Source organism: Idiotropiscis lumnitzeri, chromosome 14 (assembly GCF_059441095.1).
Source record: "Idiotropiscis lumnitzeri isolate Australia: NSW breed Sydney's pygmy pipehorse chromosome 14, RoL_Ilum_1.0, whole genome shotgun sequence".
Classification (NCBI taxonomy): Eukaryota; Metazoa; Chordata; class Actinopteri; order Syngnathiformes; family Syngnathidae; genus Idiotropiscis; species Idiotropiscis lumnitzeri.
The window spans coordinates 15,542,999-15,563,061 of NC_142404.1; the positions used below are offsets into that span (position 1 = coordinate 15,542,999).

General features: G+C 45.2%; 3 protein-coding genes across 3 annotated transcripts; 2 read left to right on the forward strand and 1 right to left on the reverse strand.

Annotated features, from left to right (window-relative positions):
- The first annotated feature begins 386 nt into the window (after positions 1 to 386).
- nek5 (NIMA related kinase 5) lies at positions 387 to 10,033 on the forward strand. The gene is made up of 25 exons (XM_088315245.1): positions 387 to 528; positions 1,194 to 1,327; positions 1,689 to 1,785; positions 1,881 to 1,978; positions 2,117 to 2,200; positions 2,856 to 2,926; positions 3,010 to 3,096; positions 3,165 to 3,219; positions 3,698 to 3,811; positions 3,921 to 3,989; positions 4,085 to 4,139; positions 4,583 to 4,662; positions 4,836 to 4,900; positions 4,974 to 5,123; positions 5,523 to 5,601; positions 5,659 to 5,772; positions 5,855 to 5,935; positions 6,440 to 6,523; positions 6,713 to 6,793; positions 6,889 to 7,138; positions 7,332 to 7,451; positions 7,526 to 7,580; positions 7,730 to 8,672; positions 8,807 to 9,119; positions 9,948 to 10,033. The coding sequence occupies exons 1-23, from the start codon at positions 480 to 482 to the stop codon at positions 7,887 to 7,889; spliced, it is 2,232 nt and encodes a 743-aa protein (XP_088171371.1). The 5' UTR covers positions 387 to 479; the 3' UTR covers positions 7,890 to 8,672; positions 8,807 to 9,119; positions 9,948 to 10,033.
- A 769-nt stretch (positions 10,034 to 10,802) lies between these two features.
- Positions 10,803 to 16,519, forward strand: lcp1 (lymphocyte cytosolic protein 1 (L-plastin)). Its single transcript, XM_088315246.1, has 15 exons — positions 10,803 to 10,894; positions 12,105 to 12,180; positions 12,251 to 12,399; positions 12,464 to 12,587; positions 12,739 to 12,871; positions 13,113 to 13,360; positions 13,449 to 13,591; positions 14,096 to 14,191; positions 14,446 to 14,641; positions 14,712 to 14,790; positions 15,142 to 15,256; positions 15,336 to 15,469; positions 15,557 to 15,680; positions 15,771 to 15,895; positions 16,252 to 16,519. Exons 2-15 carry the CDS (start codon positions 12,114 to 12,116, stop codon positions 16,382 to 16,384), a joined length of 1,866 nt encoding a protein of 621 aa, XP_088171372.1. The 5' UTR covers positions 10,803 to 10,894; positions 12,105 to 12,113; the 3' UTR covers positions 16,385 to 16,519.
- Positions 16,520 to 17,347: 828 nt separating this feature from the next.
- On the reverse strand, positions 17,348 to 20,015 carry cnot11 (CCR4-NOT transcription complex, subunit 11). The gene is made up of 7 exons (XM_088315208.1): positions 19,318 to 20,015; positions 18,876 to 19,040; positions 18,604 to 18,756; positions 18,275 to 18,477; positions 17,936 to 18,138; positions 17,707 to 17,803; positions 17,348 to 17,630 (listed from the first exon to the last, which is right to left on the reverse strand). Exons 1-7 carry the CDS (start codon positions 19,619 to 19,621, stop codon positions 17,430 to 17,432), a joined length of 1,326 nt encoding a protein of 441 aa, XP_088171334.1. The 5' UTR covers positions 19,622 to 20,015; the 3' UTR covers positions 17,348 to 17,429.
- Positions 20,016 to 20,063: the final 48 nt, after the last annotated feature.

Genomic DNA, 20,063 nt, shown 5'->3' on the forward strand with positions numbered 1-20,063 from the left:
TACCTATAAAAGCCTGGGCATGAATTAACAAATAATAAAATCTGGACAATGAGCATTATTTTTCAGTTAATCCATCTGTTGAGCGATCTTCTTTTTCAATCGATCAGTCTCTCAATCATTGATAAAATAACAATATCCTGTGATTTACTCGATAAGGTTTTTTTTTTTTAATACATTTGGCAACAGGTATATTTAAAAAAAAACATTTTCATGTTGTTCTGATGTGGTGTTGTGTGTAGAATTTTGAGGGGGAAATACATATTACGTCATAGAATGATTTTGGACCGTTATCATTTCATTTAATAAAACGTCTATCAACTCCAACTCCCCAAATGCACAACCTACGTCACTTCCTGTTACAGCGACACGTCTCCGCACTTGTCACGTTGGAAGTTTCACCTCTCAGTTAAACGACTCATCAACAATGCGATACTTTTTTGAAAAAAAGGTAAAACTGTGTTTTCACTAAATATGGCTGCATGAAAACGCCGCGTCTTGTTTGGGACGGCGGAATTTGCTGTTTGCCTGGTACGTGTATACCTGTTGCCGTGGCAACGCACTTTTTCTTTCCTGCAGGGTCATTCGTCCTTCTGCTGAGAATGAGTCGGCAATGTGTTAATCAACGCAATTTCCCCCCATTTATGGCAAAGGTGTAATCATTTTATGACATAATTTTCATTAAATGCCGTTTAACTCCCAACTATCGTCCAACTACCGTATTGTTCGGTAGAATATTTCATGGAATATGACTACAAAAGTGGTTATTACTCGATATTGCTAGACAGGCTGACATATCACAGTGGTGGTTAGCGTAGCCAAAACTTGTACTCAAGTAAGAGTAGCGTATGACTCAAGTAAAGGTAAAACGTAAAGCTCCAAATAATTACACAAGTATAAATTAGTATTCAGTGGGATAAATTACTCAAGTACTGAGTAAGTAATGAGTAGCTTCTAATTACTATAGGTACATTAATACTATACTCTAGTTAATCAGTATAAACATCAGTGGACAAAAAAAGAAAAAGCGAGACAGCGTCTTGCAAAAATCTACATACTTCTGCCGTGCTGTGTGTGAATGATTCCCTTTGAAACATTTGCTTGTAAGAAACCGCATAGCAGTCCCTCTGCAAATGCAGTTCCTGAGAGTTGTCTGTATAGTAATAATATTGTTTTGTCATTGTTTTATCCCTCAGCTGTGATGGACGACTTCGAGGTGGTGCGTCCGATCGGAGAGGGTGCATTTGGGAAGGCCTTCCTGGTGCGAGCCAAGGCCACCCATGACAGTGATGATGCACCGTGTGTGGTCAAAATGATCAACCTTGCAAAGGTTAGATTTGTCCATAACAAAATTTCCTCCAAGATCTAACTTGATTTTTTTTTTGTAATATTATTACATTTAAAACAGCAACAACCATTTTTTAAATCTGCCTTTTTTTCTATAAAATTAAGAAAACGTTGTTTTAATGTATAATAATTCTTATCTAATATCTTGTTGCATATTTTCTAAATTTGATATTTTCTGAACAATTTTTCGGGGTTAAATAAAGCTTTTAAAAAATATGCCTTGCTCCCCCAAAAAGAAAATTTTACACAATTTTTCTCCTCAAAATAAGTCTTTAATAATAATAATCATAATGATAATTATATTATTATGATTATTATGATTATTATTATTTTTGTGTGTTCAGATGTCAAGCAGGGAGAAGGAAGCTGCCAAGAAGGAGGTGGCGCTCTTGTCCAACATGGAACATCCCAACATTGTCACCTTCATCCGCTCCTTTCAAGGTGTGTGTGCGTGCACGTGTCACTGTGTGGGAGTGTGTGTGTTACAAAATATATGTGTGTGCATGTGCGTGTGTGTGTGTGTGTGGTGTACACAGACAGGGGCAGCCTGTGCATCGTTATGGAGTACTGCGATGGAGGCGATCTGATGATGAAGATCAACATGCAGAGAGGAGTCTTCTTCACTGAGCAGCAGGTAATGCATGCTTGATTAGGACGCTTCATTAGGAACCCCGGGACACTTGGTTAGGTACACCGACTCAAACGGAAAAGATGGCGATCAAATGTAATTCAGTTTTTTTTTTTATTTGATATATTTGTCATTGTACTTCAGATCCTGGCCTGGTTTGTTCAGATCTGCCTGGGGCTTAAACACATCCACGACAGGAAGATCCTGCACAGAGATATTAAAAGTCAGGTACTGCAATGTCGATGGAAAACATCTTGACATCTTGTTCGCTCATTCAAATACTGACTCAAATGCAATTCTTTCCAAAACTATAAAATTGGTCACACTGAAAGAACAAACAAGTGTAAAAGTATATTTTTGACATGATCCATTTTGAGAATTAAATTTGACCTTCTCAAGAAAAAAAACAAAAAAAAACGTTTTATTATTGAGTGGAAAATATTTTGGAGAAAAACAAATGTGAGAAAACAAATAGAATTTCTTGGAAACTTTCTTTTTTTTTTTTAGAAAAGGTATTTTTTTTTTGTGAAGAAAAAAATGGAGAAAAAAACCCACTATTGGTCATAGTCAGAATAAGCAGTTTCAGAAAAAGAATGAATGAATATATATTTTGTCCGGAAAAACTACATTTCATGAAAGTGATTTTATTTTGCGGGGAAAAAAGTATTTCAGAGAAGACTTACTCCTCATAAAATCCAGAATTTATTTTCGCAGTCTTCTCATTTCCACACAATCACCTCCCAAATCTTGATGAGGTATCTCAAGACACACACTTGACTTTTTGTCTGTCAAATTCATCACAGGAAGTCTCACACAACTCACTTGTCTTCTTTGTGCTGCAACGTGGTCTTTGTGTGTCACAGTTTTGTGTTTGTTTTTGAAGAACATTTTCCTGAGTGAGCGAGGCGTCAAAGTCAAGCTGGGCGACTTTGGCATCGCGAGGATGTTGACGCAGTACGTCAGTGCCTTATATACACACACATGGGACAGCATTTCAGATAACCTATGTGTGTGTGTGTGTGTGTGTGTGTGCCTAGCACATTGGAACTGGCCAGGACCTGCGTGGGGACCCCTCACTACCTCTCGCCGGAGATCTGCGAGAGTCGACCTTACAACAACAAAACGTACGTACGCATGACTCGCACAACAACGTATTAAGGTGATATGGTGCATTTGTGTGTTGTACATGCAGGGACATCTGGTCTCTGGGCTGCGTCCTCTATGAACTCTGTACTCTGAGGCATCCAGTAAGCTTCAACACACACACACACACACATACACATTTTATATTACATTTTGTAACCCACGTAACACACACCAGAACACATGAAACAAATATATGTAACATACATTACACAAATGTAACACATTTCAGACAATGTAACACACATGGTAATGAAATGTAACTCTCCAGTTAGCCATTTAATTTTAAATGAAAGTGAACAAAAGCATTGTAACAATATATTATATATATATATATATATATATATATATATATATATATACAATTGAAAAACTACAGTATTTAGTAAAAAATAAAACAATAACAAGGTTTATTCATTTAATTTTTTTCAAGTTCAGCGGGCCGGATTAAAACATTTAATGGGCCGCATGTGGCCCCCGGGCCGTAGTTTGCCCACGCCTCCACTAGACTAATGTGACACATATTAGACAATGAGGCATGAATTTTAAGTGTGTGTGTGTGTGTGTGTGTGTAATGTCCAGTTTGAGGGCAACAGTCTGAGTCAGCTGGTCAGTAAGATCTGCAGGGGGCGCTTCAACCCTGTGCCCGCTCGTTACTCCTATGATCTTCGCTTGCTCGTCGCACAACTCTTCAAGGTCACATTTGGATTTTGTTTGTGTGCTTGTGTCATTTCTCACAGTGTGCTCGCCTCACGTGAGTCACTTAAGCCCACCCGTCCTTTACGTGTACCTGTCTTGTGTTCAGGTGAACCCTCGTGATCGTCCCTCCGTCAGCTCCGTCCTGCAGCGTCCTTTTCTGAATAAACACGCTCAGGTACAACGACTTCTTTGACTACTTTTATTTTCAACATTTCTTAACTCCTCATGAATGTGATGTTTTGTATGTCAATGTGGGTGTGTATGTGTTAGGAGTTCAGTCACAATAACAACACACCGACCGCTCACACCTGTAAAGCAGCACCAGGTAACACACACACACACTCACCCCTACACGCACATATACACACACACCCACCCACACACAAATGGAACACAAATTGGACAAATGGAACACATGTTGTATACGTTAGACAAATGCAACATATAGGATACTTGTAACAGATTTTACGGATTAAAAAATGTAACACATAAAATACACACAAACATACGTATGTTAGACAAATGTAACATGCATAACACACATGATACATATGTAACACATGTAACACACTTGAAGAATGTAACACATTAAAAACAAATGTAGCGCACATATGACAAATGTAACACATTAGGCACTTGTACCACACATGTTAAACATATGTAACACCCGTAACACGCAAACACGTTAGACCAAATGTAAGATATGCGTTCGAAACACATGTCACACACATGTAACAGTCATGCGCTCCTTGTTGTGATGTATTGTAGAGAAGAAGAAGTGCAAAGCGGCTGTGAAGAAACTTCCTGTCAAGCCAGAGTGGAAGGAGTGCAGCCCTGCTTATTACGCGGTAATAACATAACGACACATTTCTTCACCAAACTGTTACACTTCACGCGACCTAATCAAGTGTGACCGGGAAAAATGTTGTATACATGTCATGTAGAGAGAGGACATGTGAGCACATGTTCTTTTGCCGATTATTTAGCTGACTCTCTGCTTGCTTTTGTGATGTCTGCCCAGCCCCACAGAGCAGGACACCTCCCTCAGCCTGCCGCAGGAGACGCCTCGTGGGATCACCAACAAAAGTGTGTCCGAATATGACAGCGACTTTTTCTTTTTAACCGCTTTGAACTGAGTCCTGCTGCCTACTTTGCACAGGATCGGACAATACCACCAATACTTTTTCCAGCTGGACGCCTTCCACCAGAGGGACGTTTGTCCTCCTCCTCCACCACCTCTTCATCGTCCTCTTCCTCCCTGTGAGCCGTGTGAAGACTACGTCGCTCGTCCGGTTGAACCTTACCAGCTGTGAGTGACAATGCATGTGACACTCATGTAACATGAATTTATGCCAAACATGTAACAAGCATGTAATACATATATAACACACATTGTAGCCCAACTTTTACATACCACACATTTAACATCAGGTAACACACATTTTGCAACATGAGTAACATGAAAATCACATGCGATTAAACACATTTAACACAAAAATTAGATAAATGTAACACACTCAAAAAACAGTTGGCTCAAAAAAAAAAAAAAAAACCTAACGACCCACTCGGTCTCTTTTATTTTTTTAACCAACCTTTTTGAATGTGCATGTTAATCTAAGCACATGTAACACACGCTAAGCAAATGCGACACCCACGTGTAACATGTTATGCCAACATAACACACGTGTAACATACTATTATGTTTCAGGGTGGCAGCAGCTCGTGAAGAATACCTTCAGAGGAGACAAGAGGCCAGCCAGTACAAGCTGAGGGCAGAAAAACAGCTGGTGAGCAACAATGTTCATCCCTTCATGGAATATGTTCCGACGTTACCACCTCGTCAGGGTCTGCGTCCGAGTACGGCAGAGGGCTGGAGGCCGCCCAACGGAGGGGAAGGCCACATGCAGCCGTGTGAACCCCAGAATGCGCCTCTTGGAAGAAAGCAGGACGACCAACAGGTGAACATGAAACCTGAGGAATTTTAGCGACAAATTAAATGTGTGTGTTTGAGTGGGGGTGTGTGTGTGTGTGTGTTTGCAGGAGTACTTGAGGCAGCTCGAGCTCATCAGACAACAATATCGTCAGGAGATGAAACAGATGAGACTGAGAGCTGAGGCAGAGGTACACACAGAATGTATGCACATGCACGCAAAGAGATGAATGCGACTGTCACACATGTAGCACACAAATGTAACTCGCGTGTTTGGACAATGTTACACACTTTGGGATACGGAAATGAAATGTAATGAAGCACACATAAGAAACCTTTTCCAAATGAAACATGTCAGAGAAATGTAACACAATACAGAGCGCAGGTGATATACATTTGTTTAATGCATATGGAATAAATACAAAAAAATAATCATTTTAAATGAAAGTGAACAAAAGCATTACAATAATATATATGTCTTTGAAAAAACACAGTATTTAGAAAATAAAACATTAACAAGGTTTATTCAATTAATTTTTTTACAAGTTTGGCAGGCCGGATTTAAACGTTTAACGGGCCGCATATGGCCCCCCGGGCCGTAGTTTGCCCACACCTATCTTAGACGATGATGCATTCAACGATACAGCTGTGTTGTACGTTTGTATTTATGTATCGTGTGGCCATTTGTTTCTCAGCCGCCGCACAAACACGACACGTTTGTGCTGGACAAACTTTCTACGACTCCCCCCAAAGAACACCAACAAGTTCAACCTGTGCAGGTAAACATTTTATTTATTCAAACGCAAAGCGAATTAGTCAGGTAAGGGATTTATTTAAGGGGAGGGAGACTATTTGAAAATAAGGTTTTGTCTAGAACAAAGTGTGGGGAAAGTGAAGGGTGTGTACATCTTCTCTGTATAGGAACTCCATCCTCAAAGTCAAATTTACGGATGCCATGTGTTATGCAGGACATGGAAGCGGCTTTGAGGAAGATCAGGGAGGAGAACCGAAAACAGCGGCAAGAACTAAAGAAGAAACACAAGAACCAGGTGCTTTGAAAGGCACCATTAGAAGAAACCGTGCTGGTCTTGTTCATTGGAAGTCATCCAGCTCGCCTAAACCATCCCGCAATCTTCTCTTCCAGAAGGCTATCATGTTTGAGATCCGTCTAGACGACGTGAAGGACTCCTCGGAGGAGGAGGAAGAGGAGACATCGGAAGAGGAGAGCAGACTGCAAGTGGACCGTCAAAACCAGATGGTCCACTTTCAGGAAGACGAGCCTGAGGATTCAGCCAAGCCGAGGAGGGGATGGAGGCAGGGACCACCGGAGACGCTGATGGAGGCTCTGGGCCACATGGACGTGGACTCTGCTGCAACACTGGAAGTCGAGCCAGGTTCAATTGAAGTTTTTGTAGAAAACATGAAGAAGAAAGATTTGGTTACGCCTGAGAAGTGTTTGTGAACTGCGAGTAGTTCTGTGGTGCCGGGTTGGTCGAGCTTTAAGTTGCCGATGCAACACAGATGCGAAGTTCTTCTCGGAGACAAGATGAGTTGATTTGCTTCATTGAACCTCATTGGTCCGCTCAGGTAAGGAGGAAGAGGAGGAAGTAGGTCGTCGGCAGTGGGTCTCTGGACCACCCAAGTCCTTACTGGACGCCATGGCGCAGGCCAACCTGACGTCTTCCACAGCGGACCCGCAGAGCGCAGGTCAGAAATCAGCCGAACAAAACCAGGATGTAGGTTGTGAGCGCCAACTTTAAACTGTCTTCACTCTCACTCAGCTACTGAAGGGAAGGACCAGGACCGCCTGGAGCCGAGGTCGGATGACGAGGACACGTAAGTTGACGCCTGGTGATTCTCGAAAAAAAACCCAAAAAAAACAGAACCCGTTTGAAACAAGACTAAAGCAGATTAATTGAAATTTCTGTTCTGTCACCTTCAGCGAACGGGTCTTTGGTTTACTCGGATGTGTTCCCATGTTTCAGGAACTTTGAGGAATCGGACGATGAGCTGAGGACGGCGCTTTCCGACTCGATGAGGAACTTGTATGTTGCAGACGACTCAGACGATTTCAATGCGGAAATGGAAAATCCTGAAGGAGCATTGGCACTGGAAGGGGGCGCCCCGGGAGAATCCCCAACATGAGATCCCCACAGACTCTCGCAGTATTCATTTTACTCAAGTCTTTATTCCGACAACAAGCAGTATTGCATTTCAGTAAGCCGTAAAAGCAATCGGAGGAGGTCTACTCACTGCCATTAAAATCCTTACAGTTCAATACTGACTTCACAGGTGTGTTGTTTGGGTCGGCGATACTCCAGTTGGCGGATGGCAACGGAAACTGGATTGCAACTTGGGATGACTTGAAAATGTCACTTTTGTACAAAATATATAAACAAGAATGACAATGTGACAATTATTTGAAAGCCCAACCCTCTGAAACCCAGATTTTTATTTTGAAATCCTAAGGCTGGCTTGAAACCCAAATTTAAACTTCCACCCCTGCCATAGAGCATTCATTTAAAACTGTGCGCCTGACTTGAAACCCAATTTGTCACTTGGAAGCATAACGGCAGGGACATTGACCCAGTTTTCAACATATGCAACGGCTTCGTTTACACTGCGTTTACATTTGATTCAGATCCGATTTTGATCCAGATTTGATCAGTCCGATTTTCATTGTGAGACTGCAGCTATCCGATCCATTTGGAGACCCCCGTGGCGAAGACAAGACATCCCACCAGCGCCACGCCGAAACCCGCGCCGAAAGCCATCCTTTCCCGGGTTCTTTCTTCCCGCAGCAGCACCCTTTTCTTGTTGATGATCTCCTCCAGATCCTCCAGGACCTTCTGGATCTTGGTGACCTCAGGATGAACCTGACTCACAAAGTCCTTGACGGGAACTTCCTCGTGGTCCCCTTCCCTCCAGGTAGGCACCTGGTCCGGGTTCTTGGCCGGGCTCTGCTTGCGAAGGCTCTTGTGCAGCTGCTTCCAGTGCGAGGCCTGCTCGAAAACCTCTCGCATGTCCCCATCCATCTTGTCCCGCATGTTGACCAGCCCTAGCTCCGTCTTCTCCAGATTCCTGGTCAGACGCTGGATCTTGGCCATCTTGGCGTCCAGCAAGGACTCCAGGAGCTGGAGGTCACCCTCCAGTTTGACGCAGTAGCACTCCTGTTCCTGGTAGTTCCTCTCCAGGTCGGCCACCCGCTGCTCGTGATCCACAGACATGTCCACCCTCCCCCCAAAAAATCTTGATTCGTTTTAACTCGGGGAGGCTTTGAAAGGCTTGCCGATGACGTCGTGGCGTCGTGGGACTCTTGGCTCTGTGACAGGATGATGTCGCAGTGTGTGATGTCATTACTAAGCGTCGTGGAAGGTTTGAAACCTTGTTTTAAAAGCCTTACCCTGGTTTGAAACCCAAATTTTAAACTCCAGCCTTTGTCTGGACCCACAAGCCTATTTTAAATCCTAACCCTTGTTTGAAACCCTAACCCTCATGTCAAACCCTGATTTGAAATCCTAACCCTGACTTGAGACCATAATTTGAGACCCTAACCCTGGCTTGAAACCCTAATGGGATGGGTGAGTACCTTGAGCAATTATCAGTGTGAGGAAGGTATCGGGTATTCATGGAGGCTGCCGATACAATCCACAGATACTTAAGGCAAATTAACTCGAGTAAGTCCTCTTCGGCAGTTGTGGCGCTTTGCTGCAATGGTTTGACACGTCAGAAACAAAAAGATCTTTCTTCATAATTATCTAATATTTTGTTAATTGAATCAAAAACGATTTGCGATTTTGGTACTCGCCATTGCTATCGGTGAGTACCAGAGTAAACACTGGTATCGGTCACAAATCTGAAACCCTAACCCTGAATTGAAACCTTAATTTGAAACCCTAACCTGGCTTTGAAATTGGAGCTTGAACCCCTAACCCTAGTTCAAATCCAGATTTGCGACCCTAACTCTGATTTAATACCCTAATTTGAGACCCAAACCCTGGGTTCATATCCAAATTTTCAATTTTAACCTTGACTTTGAAATTCCATCTTGAAACCCTAACCATGCCTTGAAACCTTTTTTGAGATCCTAACCCGGGCTTGGCGATCCCAATTTCAAACCAGAACCCATGTTCGGAACCAAACTTCTTCCCACCGTTCCCGATGACATCACTGCATTATGTAACTCTGGTGCCTCTGTGACAGAATCCCAATGGGATGATATCAGCGTGTGATGTCATCAGTCAGCGCCATATCGTCAGACGGCGACCATCGCTCTCCAGCGCGACGCGAGCAAATCTGCTGCACTGCTTCCCAGTGAGTGTGTTTAACGCCTTCGATGCCTTTCATGCTGTACGCCTAATCAGAATTACCCAAGGTGCTAAAGAAGCTAAGCTAAAAAAAATCAGAAGCTGAAACTTAGCTCAAATGCTGACGCTAAAAGTAAATAAACGGAACAGATAGAGTTTAATCATCAAAATGGCACTCTGAAATCACTCCGCCAGCCGCTCTCTTGTTGGAGGTGTCTGACGTCACGCGGACACAACTTCGGACTACATTTAATTTTTAAAAATTTTTTTCATAAAATCTGTCGCGTCCCATTTGTCCCGCCCCCTCAGCACATAAGCAATCCTTGATCTAAATTTGAAACGCTTAATATTAAACCCTGACTCTGTTTATTGACGCCAGCCATTCGTGCTGAACATGAAGTGCAATCAATCATTAAATTATTTTATTAATTTATTAATCACATATTAAATTGTAATCGCAATTTTGAGGCGAAACCCTCACCCTGTCTTGTGCTCTGACTTGAAAACCTAAAACCATTTTATTTTTTTTTTTTTATTGACCCTAACCATGTCTTGAAACCCTACCTTGGAACCTGCCAAAGGGACGTTATCATTTAAAAAAAGAAAAATTAAACGACGCCAAGTGGCAGCGCTGTCACCTTGCCTGTCAGTCAGTCAATCTGTCTGTCATTGCCTTATAAAGACAAAAAAAGTGGGGCCTCGTGGCGCGATTTTGACTCACTTCCTTCCTGCTCGCTCTGACTAGATGATCGCACGCTCAGACTGGAGCGCGCAGCAGACCGCTCGCTATCGTCACCATCTTCAGCTCTGCGCAGTCGGACTCCTCCTTGCCGCCACGCTCAGGTGAGGAACTTCAAGTTCTAACCTTTGTCTGCAAAAACTTGAAGCCCTAACCCTTGTGTAGGACCCCCACTATTGCTTGAAACCTTGACACCTAAATTTGAAATGCGAACACTAGACCCTGACTTCTCCCCCTAACTCTGTTTGATGCCTTATCCACGACTTGAAACCTAAATTTGAGATCCTTACTCTTTTTTTAAAACTCTCACCCTGAATTTGGACACAAGTCTCTTACTTGAAACCCTAATTTCAACACCCAACTCTTTCTTAAACCCTATTTTGAGATGACTCTTGTACAGAACCCTAATTTGAAATGCAAACTCTTGCTTCAAACCATACAATACTTAAAAAGCCTTCATGCCGAACTCCCAACCCTTTTTTCAAAACCTTAATTTAAAACCTGCACCCTGAAACCTTAATTTTGAAAACCTAGTTTAAATGGCTTGAAACCCTACCCTTTGTTAAAAGCCCTCATTTGAAACCGTCACCCTTGTCTGCAACCCTTTTCCTGTGACACTTAAACCTTTATTTGAAATCCTAAACCTGTCTTAGAACCCTAATTTGTAATTGGGGCAAACATGATGGACACTTATCAAATGGTGCTGAACAAAGCGAATCGAAAGTACGACGATTATTTGTTCCATCATGTCATATCCTTCCAAACGTAAAAAGCTCAAATGTGTTGAGGCCTTTATTTATCAGGAAGAAGAAGTTCGCAGCAGCAGAGCAGAAAAGGAAGTTTGAGGTTTCACAGTATGGAGGCGTGTTGGCAGCTATGTTGGGCCTGCGCAAACACTGGCGGGGAATGCGAGCACCGGAACGACACGGCACCTTTCAAATAACCGATCTGAACTATAAATAAATATACACTATTGCACCCACGTCACTCACCAGGCCTTACACTGCAACACACACACACACGCGTTGACGTTGCAGATACAACAGTAGAATTGCATAGAAATACAAGCACCAAACATGCATGATTTTAAATAATCCTATTTTAAAGTTTTTTGGGGGGGTGCTGGGTGGTAATTGGGAGGGCGGGGGGGGACAAACAGGAAGTGCGGCATGTGAAGCAGGAAGTCGAGATAAGCGAGGAGAAGCGTTTTTGCATCACAGTATGAGATCACGAGTGTCCACACTTCCTCTTCTCGCGTAGTCTACCATGCTTTCATTTCACCTTTTTTTTTTTTATTGGGGATTTTTCTTCCAGTACGCCGACATGGACGACACGGCAAGCATCCCCCCTGAGGAGCTGGAGGAGCTGAAAGAGGCTTTCGCTAAGATCGGTAAGAACGTCTTCGCCGTTCGGTTCCTCCATCCGTCAAGACTCTGAGTCTCCGTTCTGTCTTCTGACAGACATCGACGGCAACGGCTTCATCAGCAAAGAAGAACTCAACGAGCTGTTCCGGGCCGCCAACGTGGCTCTGCCAGGTTTCAGGGTCCGAGAGATAGTCCACGAGCTGACCAAGACCAGCGAGAAGCTCACCTTCCAGGACTTCACGCAGGTAAGTCCACGAAATCATCAAGACCTTGTTGGGGCAGCACCACACGTTTGGACTTCCTCTTCAGATCGTTCACGGCCTGAAGAGCACCGAGGTGGGCAAGACCTTCCGGAAGGCCATCAACAAGAAAGAGGGCATCCGAAACGTGGCGGGAACCTCGGAGCAGGCCGGAACGCAGCACTCATACTCGGGTGAGAACAACATCGTGGAAAATGAAAGTCTATGTCAGGGGTCACCAACTTTGGTCTCTCTGACCAAAACTTTCGACGTTGAGACTGAAGAATTTGTGGAGCAATATTTTGGGGCTCCAGTCCACGTTGACCGTGGTCTTTGTGTCCACAGAGGAGGAGAAGGTTGCCTTTGTGAACTGGATCAACAAAGCTCTGGAGAAGGACCCGGACTGTAAACACGTCCTGCCGGCGGATCCGGACACTGATGACCTCTTCACGGCCGTGGGAGATGGAATTGTTCTCTGGTACTTTATTTAAGACAAGAACCCTAATCGGAAGAATTTGAAATCGAAACCGGAATTAAAAATCCTAACCCGGGTTGAAACCCTAAACTTGCCTCGATATCCCAATTTGAAACCTTAACGCTTCTTTAAAAGTAGAATCCTGGCTTGACTTCATCATCAGGCCTTGAATTGTCTTGAAACCCTAATTTGAAACCCTAACCATTCCTTAAAGCCCTAATTTGAAACCCTATCTTGCCGTCAGTAAGATGATCAACCTCTCTGTGGACGACACCATAGACGAGAGGACCATCAACAAGAAGAAGCTGACCCCCTTCACCATCCAGGAGAACCTCAACCTGGCGCTCAACTCGGCCTCGGCCATCGGCTGCCACGTGGTCAACATCGGAGCCGAGGACCTGAAAGAGGGCCGGCAGCATCTCGTCCTTGGTCTGCTCTGGCAGATCATCAAGATCGGACTGTTCGCAGACATCGAGCTCAGCAGGAACGAAGGTAGCTTAGTCTTCTGTGGCGCTGTTAGCGTAGCTTAGCATAATGACGAAGGACTGATTGTGTTTAAGTTTATTTTCTGTTGCGCTAGCTTTGATTGCGCTGCTGAGGAATGGGGAGAGTCTGGAGGACTTGATGAAGCTGTCACCAGAGGAGCTGCTGCTGCGCTGGGCCAACTATCACCTGGAAGAGGCCAACGTGCCCAAAATCAACAACTTCAGCTCAGATATCAAGGCATGGATGGGTGGATGCGTGGATGGATGGATGGATGGGTTTGGTTGGATGGATGGATGGATTTAAGGATGGGTGATGGAAGGATGCATGGAAACGTATCAGTGGGCCCATGTAACGATGGATGGAGGTGTGGAGCGGTGTCAGGATGGATGGATGGATGGATGTTGGTGGGAGGAATGGAAAAATAGATCAATCGGCAGATGGAAGGCTGGAGGAAGGACAGATGGTAAAAAGGGTAGATGGACGGACGGAGGGATGGATGGATGGATGGATGTTGGATGGCAAATGGATCCGTGGACAGATGGAGGAATGCATAGAGGTTCAAGGTCAGATGGATGGCTTGAAGGCTGGATGTTATGAGGGATTTCACGATGGATGAAAAATGGATTGGAGCATGAAAGGGCAGATGGATGAAAGGAAGTATGAATGGAATGTTGGACGACGGCCGGACGGAAGTATGTTGCTGTCTGATTGGCTGATGATGATGTCGTTGGTTGTTCCCAGGACTCGCGAGCGTACTACAACCTCCTGAATCAGGTCACACCCAAAGGGGATGAAGAAGGAATTCCGGCGATCCCCATCGACCTCTCAGGACTCAAAGTGAGACTTCTTCAAAGCCTGAATCTGTCGTAATATCCGAATGTGGAGGACCCAATAACACAACCTAATTTAAAACCCTAATTATGGCTCCAAATCCTTCTAACCCTTTTTTGAAGTCTATTTTGATCCTCAAATTCTGACTTGAAACCCCATCCCTGTTTTGGTTATCTACTCCGAAATGCTAACCCTGCCTTAAAACCCTACTTCAAAACCCTAACCTTAGCTTCAAACCTTACCCCTAATGTGTGTTCCAGGAGAAAGACGATGTACGGCGTGCAGGGTCAATGCTGGACCAGGCAGACAAGCTGGGGTGTCGTCAGTTTGTCACGGCGACCGACGTGGTCCGCGGGAACCCCAAACTCAACCTGGCCTTTGTGGCCAACCTGTTCAATAGATACCCGGCCCTCAAGAAACCCGAGAACCAAGACATAGACTGGAGCTCCATCGAAGGTGAGAAACCTGAAGACCTTCTGAAGGACTTCTGTCCAGACCTTACATTGTTGTTGTTTGATGTCTTTAGGAGAAACCCGAGAAGAACGGACCTTCAGGAACTGGATCAACTCTTTGGGTGTCAACCCTCGTGTCAATCATCTCTACGCGTATGATTCCTTCCTTAAAAACTGAACCCAGCCATAATCTGCCTTGATAACCTACTTTGAAACCCTAAACCTCTTTTAAAAGCCAAATTTGGTTTGAAATGTTGAGCCAGTAAAAAGCTCATTTGAAACCTTAATTATAGCTTGAGACCCTAATTTGAAAACTTAATGAAAAAAACCTAAAACTAATGTCATAAACTTTTAATTTGCACCCCAACCTTTGTTTGAGACCCTTACCCTAACTTCAAAAACCTCAAGACTGTCTTGAAACCCTACTTTGAAACTCGAATACTTGCTCGAAACCTCAACATGAAACCCCTTCTTGAAACCTTACCCCTTGCTACTCCGTTCTAGTGACATGGAGGACGCCCTTGTCATCTTCCAGCTGTACGAGAAGATCAAAGTTCCCGTGGACTGGGAACGAGTCAACAAGCCTCCTTACCCCAAACGGGGCAGCAACATGAAGAAGGTGACGACTCGCTCGCTAACTAGTAACCTGCCACCACTAAACAGTCAATGAATGAGCGACGTGTTGCTGCCCCCTACAGCTGGAGAACTGCAACTACGCGGTGGAGCTGGGCAAAAATGAGGCCAAGTTCTCTCTCGTGGGCATCGCCGGCCAGGACCTGCACGCCGGGAATCGAACCCTCACCCTGGCGCTGCTCTGGCAGCTTATGAGGAGGTAGCATCGGCCGTCTCCACTGCCCCCCCCCCCCCCCTTGGTCGCCGCAAGTGTGTTTTAGCGCCCATGTCGACTTTTTGCAATCAGGTACACACTCAACATCCTGGAGGAGCTCGGCGACGGGCAGAAAGTCAACGACGACACCATCGTGGCGTGGACCAATCAGACGCTAGCGCAGGCAGGGAAGACCTCGTCCATCTCCAGTTTTAAGGTATTTATGCGATCAAATATTTCATTTTCCTGCACAAATATTGCGCTTGGTTGTTGGTTAGTTGTAAGCGTGTGACTTTGGTTTTATTAGGACGGCGCCATCAGCACCAGCATGCCGGTTCTGGATCTGATTGACGCCATCCAGCCCGGCTCCATCCGATACGACTTGCTCAAGACCGACGACCTGACCGAAGAGGAAAAACTCAACAACGCCAAGTAAGGACGTGTCACGTTTAGATTTCAACCGGATCGGATCTGAAAGTCCTCTGGACATGTTTGGACACTTGAATTGTTGAATTGTGCGGAAAACTCACTGGGAGATAAATAAAGGGTCAGTGTGTGAAAATCACATTTCCAGTTAGTTAGATTTTAAGATGAAGTTACGTTTGCACCAAAAGTTCCAGAAACCTTTTGGGATCACACAAATATGTACACTTTCTGGCTTCTGCATGTAAAAGAAGCTCCAGGTCTTGTAACTTGAACCACGTCCTGGTTTCAGTCCTGAACCACCAATGGAAACCAGGCTAGTGTGTCATGTGACCCGTAATGATGATGACGACGATGATTGGCAGGTACGCCATCTCCATGGCGAGGAAGATCGGAGCGCGCGTGTACGCGCTGCCCGAAGATTTGGTGGAGGTGAAACCGAAGATGGTGATGACCGTGTTCGCCTGCCTAATGGCGCGCGCTATGAAGCAGGCCTGACGCGAACGCAGACGGCAATGACAGATGATGTCATAACACTGATGATGTCATCAAAGTCCAAAACAAGTTGACAGGACCAAAGAACAAGAAACATCCCTTTTTTTTTTTTTTTAAATAAATAAAAGTGAACAATCACTACTGGCCATGTCATCTTATTTACATACAAAGACTCGGGCGCCATCCTTTCAAACTCCCTCTCACACATTTAAACACATCACACAAAAACACTTGTGAAAGCACACGTGCACACACTCAGAGACATGTTCCCACAATTAGTTGCTCTCACACATAAAAAATCATGCAAACACGTTCTCACAAAAACCTGAAGGTGCTCTCACACAAACATTTGAACGCTAACGCAGAAGCATAAAGACACGCTCTCACACATTCACTCAAGACGGTCTAAGTTGTACTTAAGCTCTCACACTACAAACTTAGAAACAGTATGGACGAGCTCTCATAAATTTCCTCTCCCACATTAACACGTAATGGTACTCCAATGCATACACACAAAAACATGCTTTTGCACAATAACTCAGATGGTTTCGCACTTGCAGGCAGGCGCTCACACATGCACTTAGATATAAACACAATCTCACCGACATTCACACACATTCACGCTCTCACACACACCCCAAAACACCCAGGACAAATACACATGATCACACACAGTAGCTCTCACTTGATAAAATGCAAGACAGACCGATAAAAATATGGACACACAATGCTCTCACACATACATATGCACGCAAATACTCATGCAAACTTTCACCTACAGTTCGAGGAACTTTTATTTCTTACTACTTTTTGTTCCACGGTCTAGTATGAAGTTTCCAACTCAGTTTCTCTAACTTCAGTGCTGCAGAAAAATGGTAAATGACCCTGGAATGAAACGTTGACTTTAGTTCCTCTGGTGTGATCTGATGCTGAGTGGGGAAGGATAAGGAATCAAATGTAGGACAATTTCAGAGTTCCCGAAAAAATGATTTTATTTTCATAATCTCGCGCCGAAACTATTTACAGTATTTTGTAGTGGCTGTTGACGTTATTTGGAAGTCTTAGCATCGGGGGGTCCGCCGTCGCCGGTGTCCAGACTCTTGAGGAGTCGAAAGAGTCCGGCCGCCTCGCGTATACGACTGAACTCGATGCAGAAGGACTGAACCTCAATGAACAGGTCTTGAACGTTGATGATCTTGTTACGGATCAGAGACTGAAGGAACACGCACACCAGACGCACCAAACGGTTCTGGACGACAACGACAGCAGCAGCCGAGTCAGTCACGCCTCTTCGACAGAAGAGTGGGCAAAACATGCGTCCTTACCTGCATGTACTTGTCTTTGATCTGCGCACAGGTGGAGATGCAGTTGGAGATGTAAAGGTGGATGAACTCTGGAGGCAAGTCCACAGCCGTGGTCAACCTGACGCATGCACATGTGATGAGTTCAGTCAAAACACTTGAGGTCCATTTCAACACTTTGTCGTTCTCATTGTGTCCTCGTTGACGTGCATCGCCTAAACTAACATCGGTAGGTGGCGTCTTTTATGCTCACCTGTTGACAACCTCCATGGAGTGCAGCGACATGTCCATGTTGACCAATACGGAGAAGTACTCTGTAATCTGACTACTCTGCATGAGCTTGAGCAGCATCTCGATGGCCACCAGCGGGTTGTTCTCCACCAGGTCGGGAAGCTTGGCGGGGGTCAGCCCGATGTGGTACACCAGCTTGGGGTCCTTCTCCAGCTCCGCCAGCAACTAATGAGGTTGGGGGACATGGGCGTGGTCATCATCATCATAGATATGCAAGCATGGAACATTGTCACTGTGCTGATAAATATTGATCTACGATTATCAAATAGTAATGTTATCCCCTCCCTTTTTTTTTTGTTACCTGTGACTGCTGCTGTGCGGATAGCGGGCTCTTGAAGGCCTTGGCCATGACGCGTTTGATCTCCAGGCCGGTGCTGTTCTTAACACACATGGAGCGGTCCCAGTGCACGCGGTGGTCCGGCTCGGTCGGGTTGAGCCACGCCAGCTCGTCCTCACATGAGTGCAGAGGGGGAGGAGGACGGATCAGCTCGGGGCGGAAGTGACCTGAGAAAGGACCGACACACTCCAGAGTCTCAGACTTGACTCACCTTAACTTGAAGTAGAATTTGCGTAAATGATGGAAGCTGTGTACGCGGTGCAGGGAATGGCTGTCTGTGCGAGTATACTGACTCTCCAGTGGCGGGCGCGGCCCGGTGACCAGTGACTCGATGATCTGATTGGCCACGGAGCTGTCGAATCCCGAGTTGGACGAGTCTGGGTCGGGGTCGTTGAGAACGCTGGGAAAGCTGGCTTTGCTCTGCGTAGGCAACTCCGACTGACGCTCTGCACCAATAAAAACACACAAGTCGTACATAAGTTAGAGGTCACATTAATAGTATAAAGAAAGGATTTATCTTCGTCTTATTTTGGCATTTGAAAAGGGGTGTGTAAGCTTTCTATACCGGCGAGGGCAAGCTGCAGGCCGCTGATGTCGATGGACTGCGGCATGCCGCTGACGTCCATGCAAGACACCTGTCTCGGCGTCTTCTTGAATAAATCTCGGGGCGGCGCCAACATTAGCTGCGACAGGAAGAACTTCTCGGGCTGCGTGATGGGCGGCAGGAAGCCTGGATGCACAGAAACGCCACATTTGCCGTTAAAACCACGCCCCAGCTGGCCACTCCATAAAATCCAATACAGCAGAAGGAATTCTGACACTTGATTGACAGCAGCAGCCCTGTTCCTAATAATTTGGAGATCTTAAATCAGCATCAGTGTAGATGCATGCAAACAGTAAAACATAGTTTTGTTTTTCAAATAAAGTGTTTTAAAACTAATTTATGCATTTATTACAATTTCAACAAAGTTTGCATTATTTTTTTTTAATTGTAGACTTATTTTCACCTGAGAGCAGCTTCTCGGGCTCAGGGTTGAGCAGGTGTGCGAACACGGCGGCGAAGGGGTTGGCGGCCAGCGGCTCGGTGCGATACATCTCCCAGAGAAGGTAGAGCGCGGTGAGCCGCTGTGGCGAGCTGGGCAGCAGGTCGGGCTGCTGCAGGAGCATGACGAGCACCGAGCCCGCGCGGAAGTGTTCCGCCTTGCCGAAGTAGTGGTGGAAGTGCGTGGAGAGCGTCTCGAACGTGTTGGTGCAAGCCTCCTCCGAGATGATGCCCAGCAGGTTGGTCAGCTCCTTCGGCGCCAGCGTCATGGTGCTCTCCGTCTTCGGGGACTCGCTAAAACAGATTTGAGCGAACGTTTGGCATCCTTGCCCCGAAAGTCTGCAAGTGGTGCTGGAGGCTCGTCCTGGAGGAGGCGACCTCGCTGGGTAGCAACGAGTTAGCTTAACGTGGCTAACTGACAGGAAACGAAGTCATGAGGAAAATAAAAGAGACGCCGTTGTCGCTTTCCCGTTCCGGAGGACTCAGAAGCCACACGAGTCTATTACTAAGCCATAAACATGAACTATTCCCGGCTAGCAGCCGCCTTATTTCGAACGAAAGAAAACGGAAAACCCGGCGAGGTTGCACTTTCAAACAGGGATTTGACCGTTTCCCGAGAGGTGCATCATGGAAGGTGTCGTTTAAATGCGGTGGCCAATCACGAGTGACCATTTCGAGAGGTGCATCTTGGGAGTTTTGTCTCAGCGTGGT

What these genes read in the sequence shown, in the direction of transcription:
- lcp1 (XM_088315246.1), top strand. Translation starts at nt 12,114, where the DNA reads ATGGACGACACGGCAAGCATCCCCCCTGAGGAGCTGGAGGAGCTGAAA. An exon ending in CCTTCCAGGACTTCACGCAG is followed by an intron (nt 12,400 to 12,463) that starts GTAAGTCCACGA and finishes CTTCCTCTTCAG; the next exon opens with ATCGTTCACGGCCTGAAGAG. An exon ending in CTCTGGCAGCTTATGAGGAG is followed by an intron (nt 15,470 to 15,556) that starts GTAGCATCGGCC and finishes TTTTGCAATCAG; the next exon opens with GTACACACTCAACATCCTGG.
- nek5 (XM_088315245.1), top strand. Translation starts at nt 480, where the DNA reads ATGAAAACGCCGCGTCTTGTTTGGGACGGCGGAATTTGCTGTTTGCCT. An exon ending in CGACCTTACAACAACAAAAC is followed by an intron (nt 3,097 to 3,164) that starts GTACGTACGCAT and finishes TTGTACATGCAG; the next exon opens with GGACATCTGGTCTCTGGGCT. An exon ending in TGAGGGCAGAAAAACAGCTG is followed by an intron (nt 5,602 to 5,658) that starts GTGAGCAACAAT and finishes CCACCTCGTCAG; the next exon opens with GGTCTGCGTCCGAGTACGGC.
- cnot11 (XM_088315208.1), bottom strand. Translation starts at nt 19,621, where the DNA reads ATGACGCTGGCGCCGAAGGAGCTGACCAACCTGCTGGGCATCATCTCG. An exon ending in GCCCGAGAAGCTGCTCTCAG is followed by an intron (nt 19,041 to 19,317) that starts GTGAAAATAAGT and finishes CTGTGCATCCAG; the next exon opens with GCTTCCTGCCGCCCATCACG. An exon ending in CCGCACAGCAGCAGTCACAG is followed by an intron (nt 18,139 to 18,274) that starts GTAACAAAAAAA and finishes CAACCTCATTAG; the next exon opens with TTGCTGGCGGAGCTGGAGAA.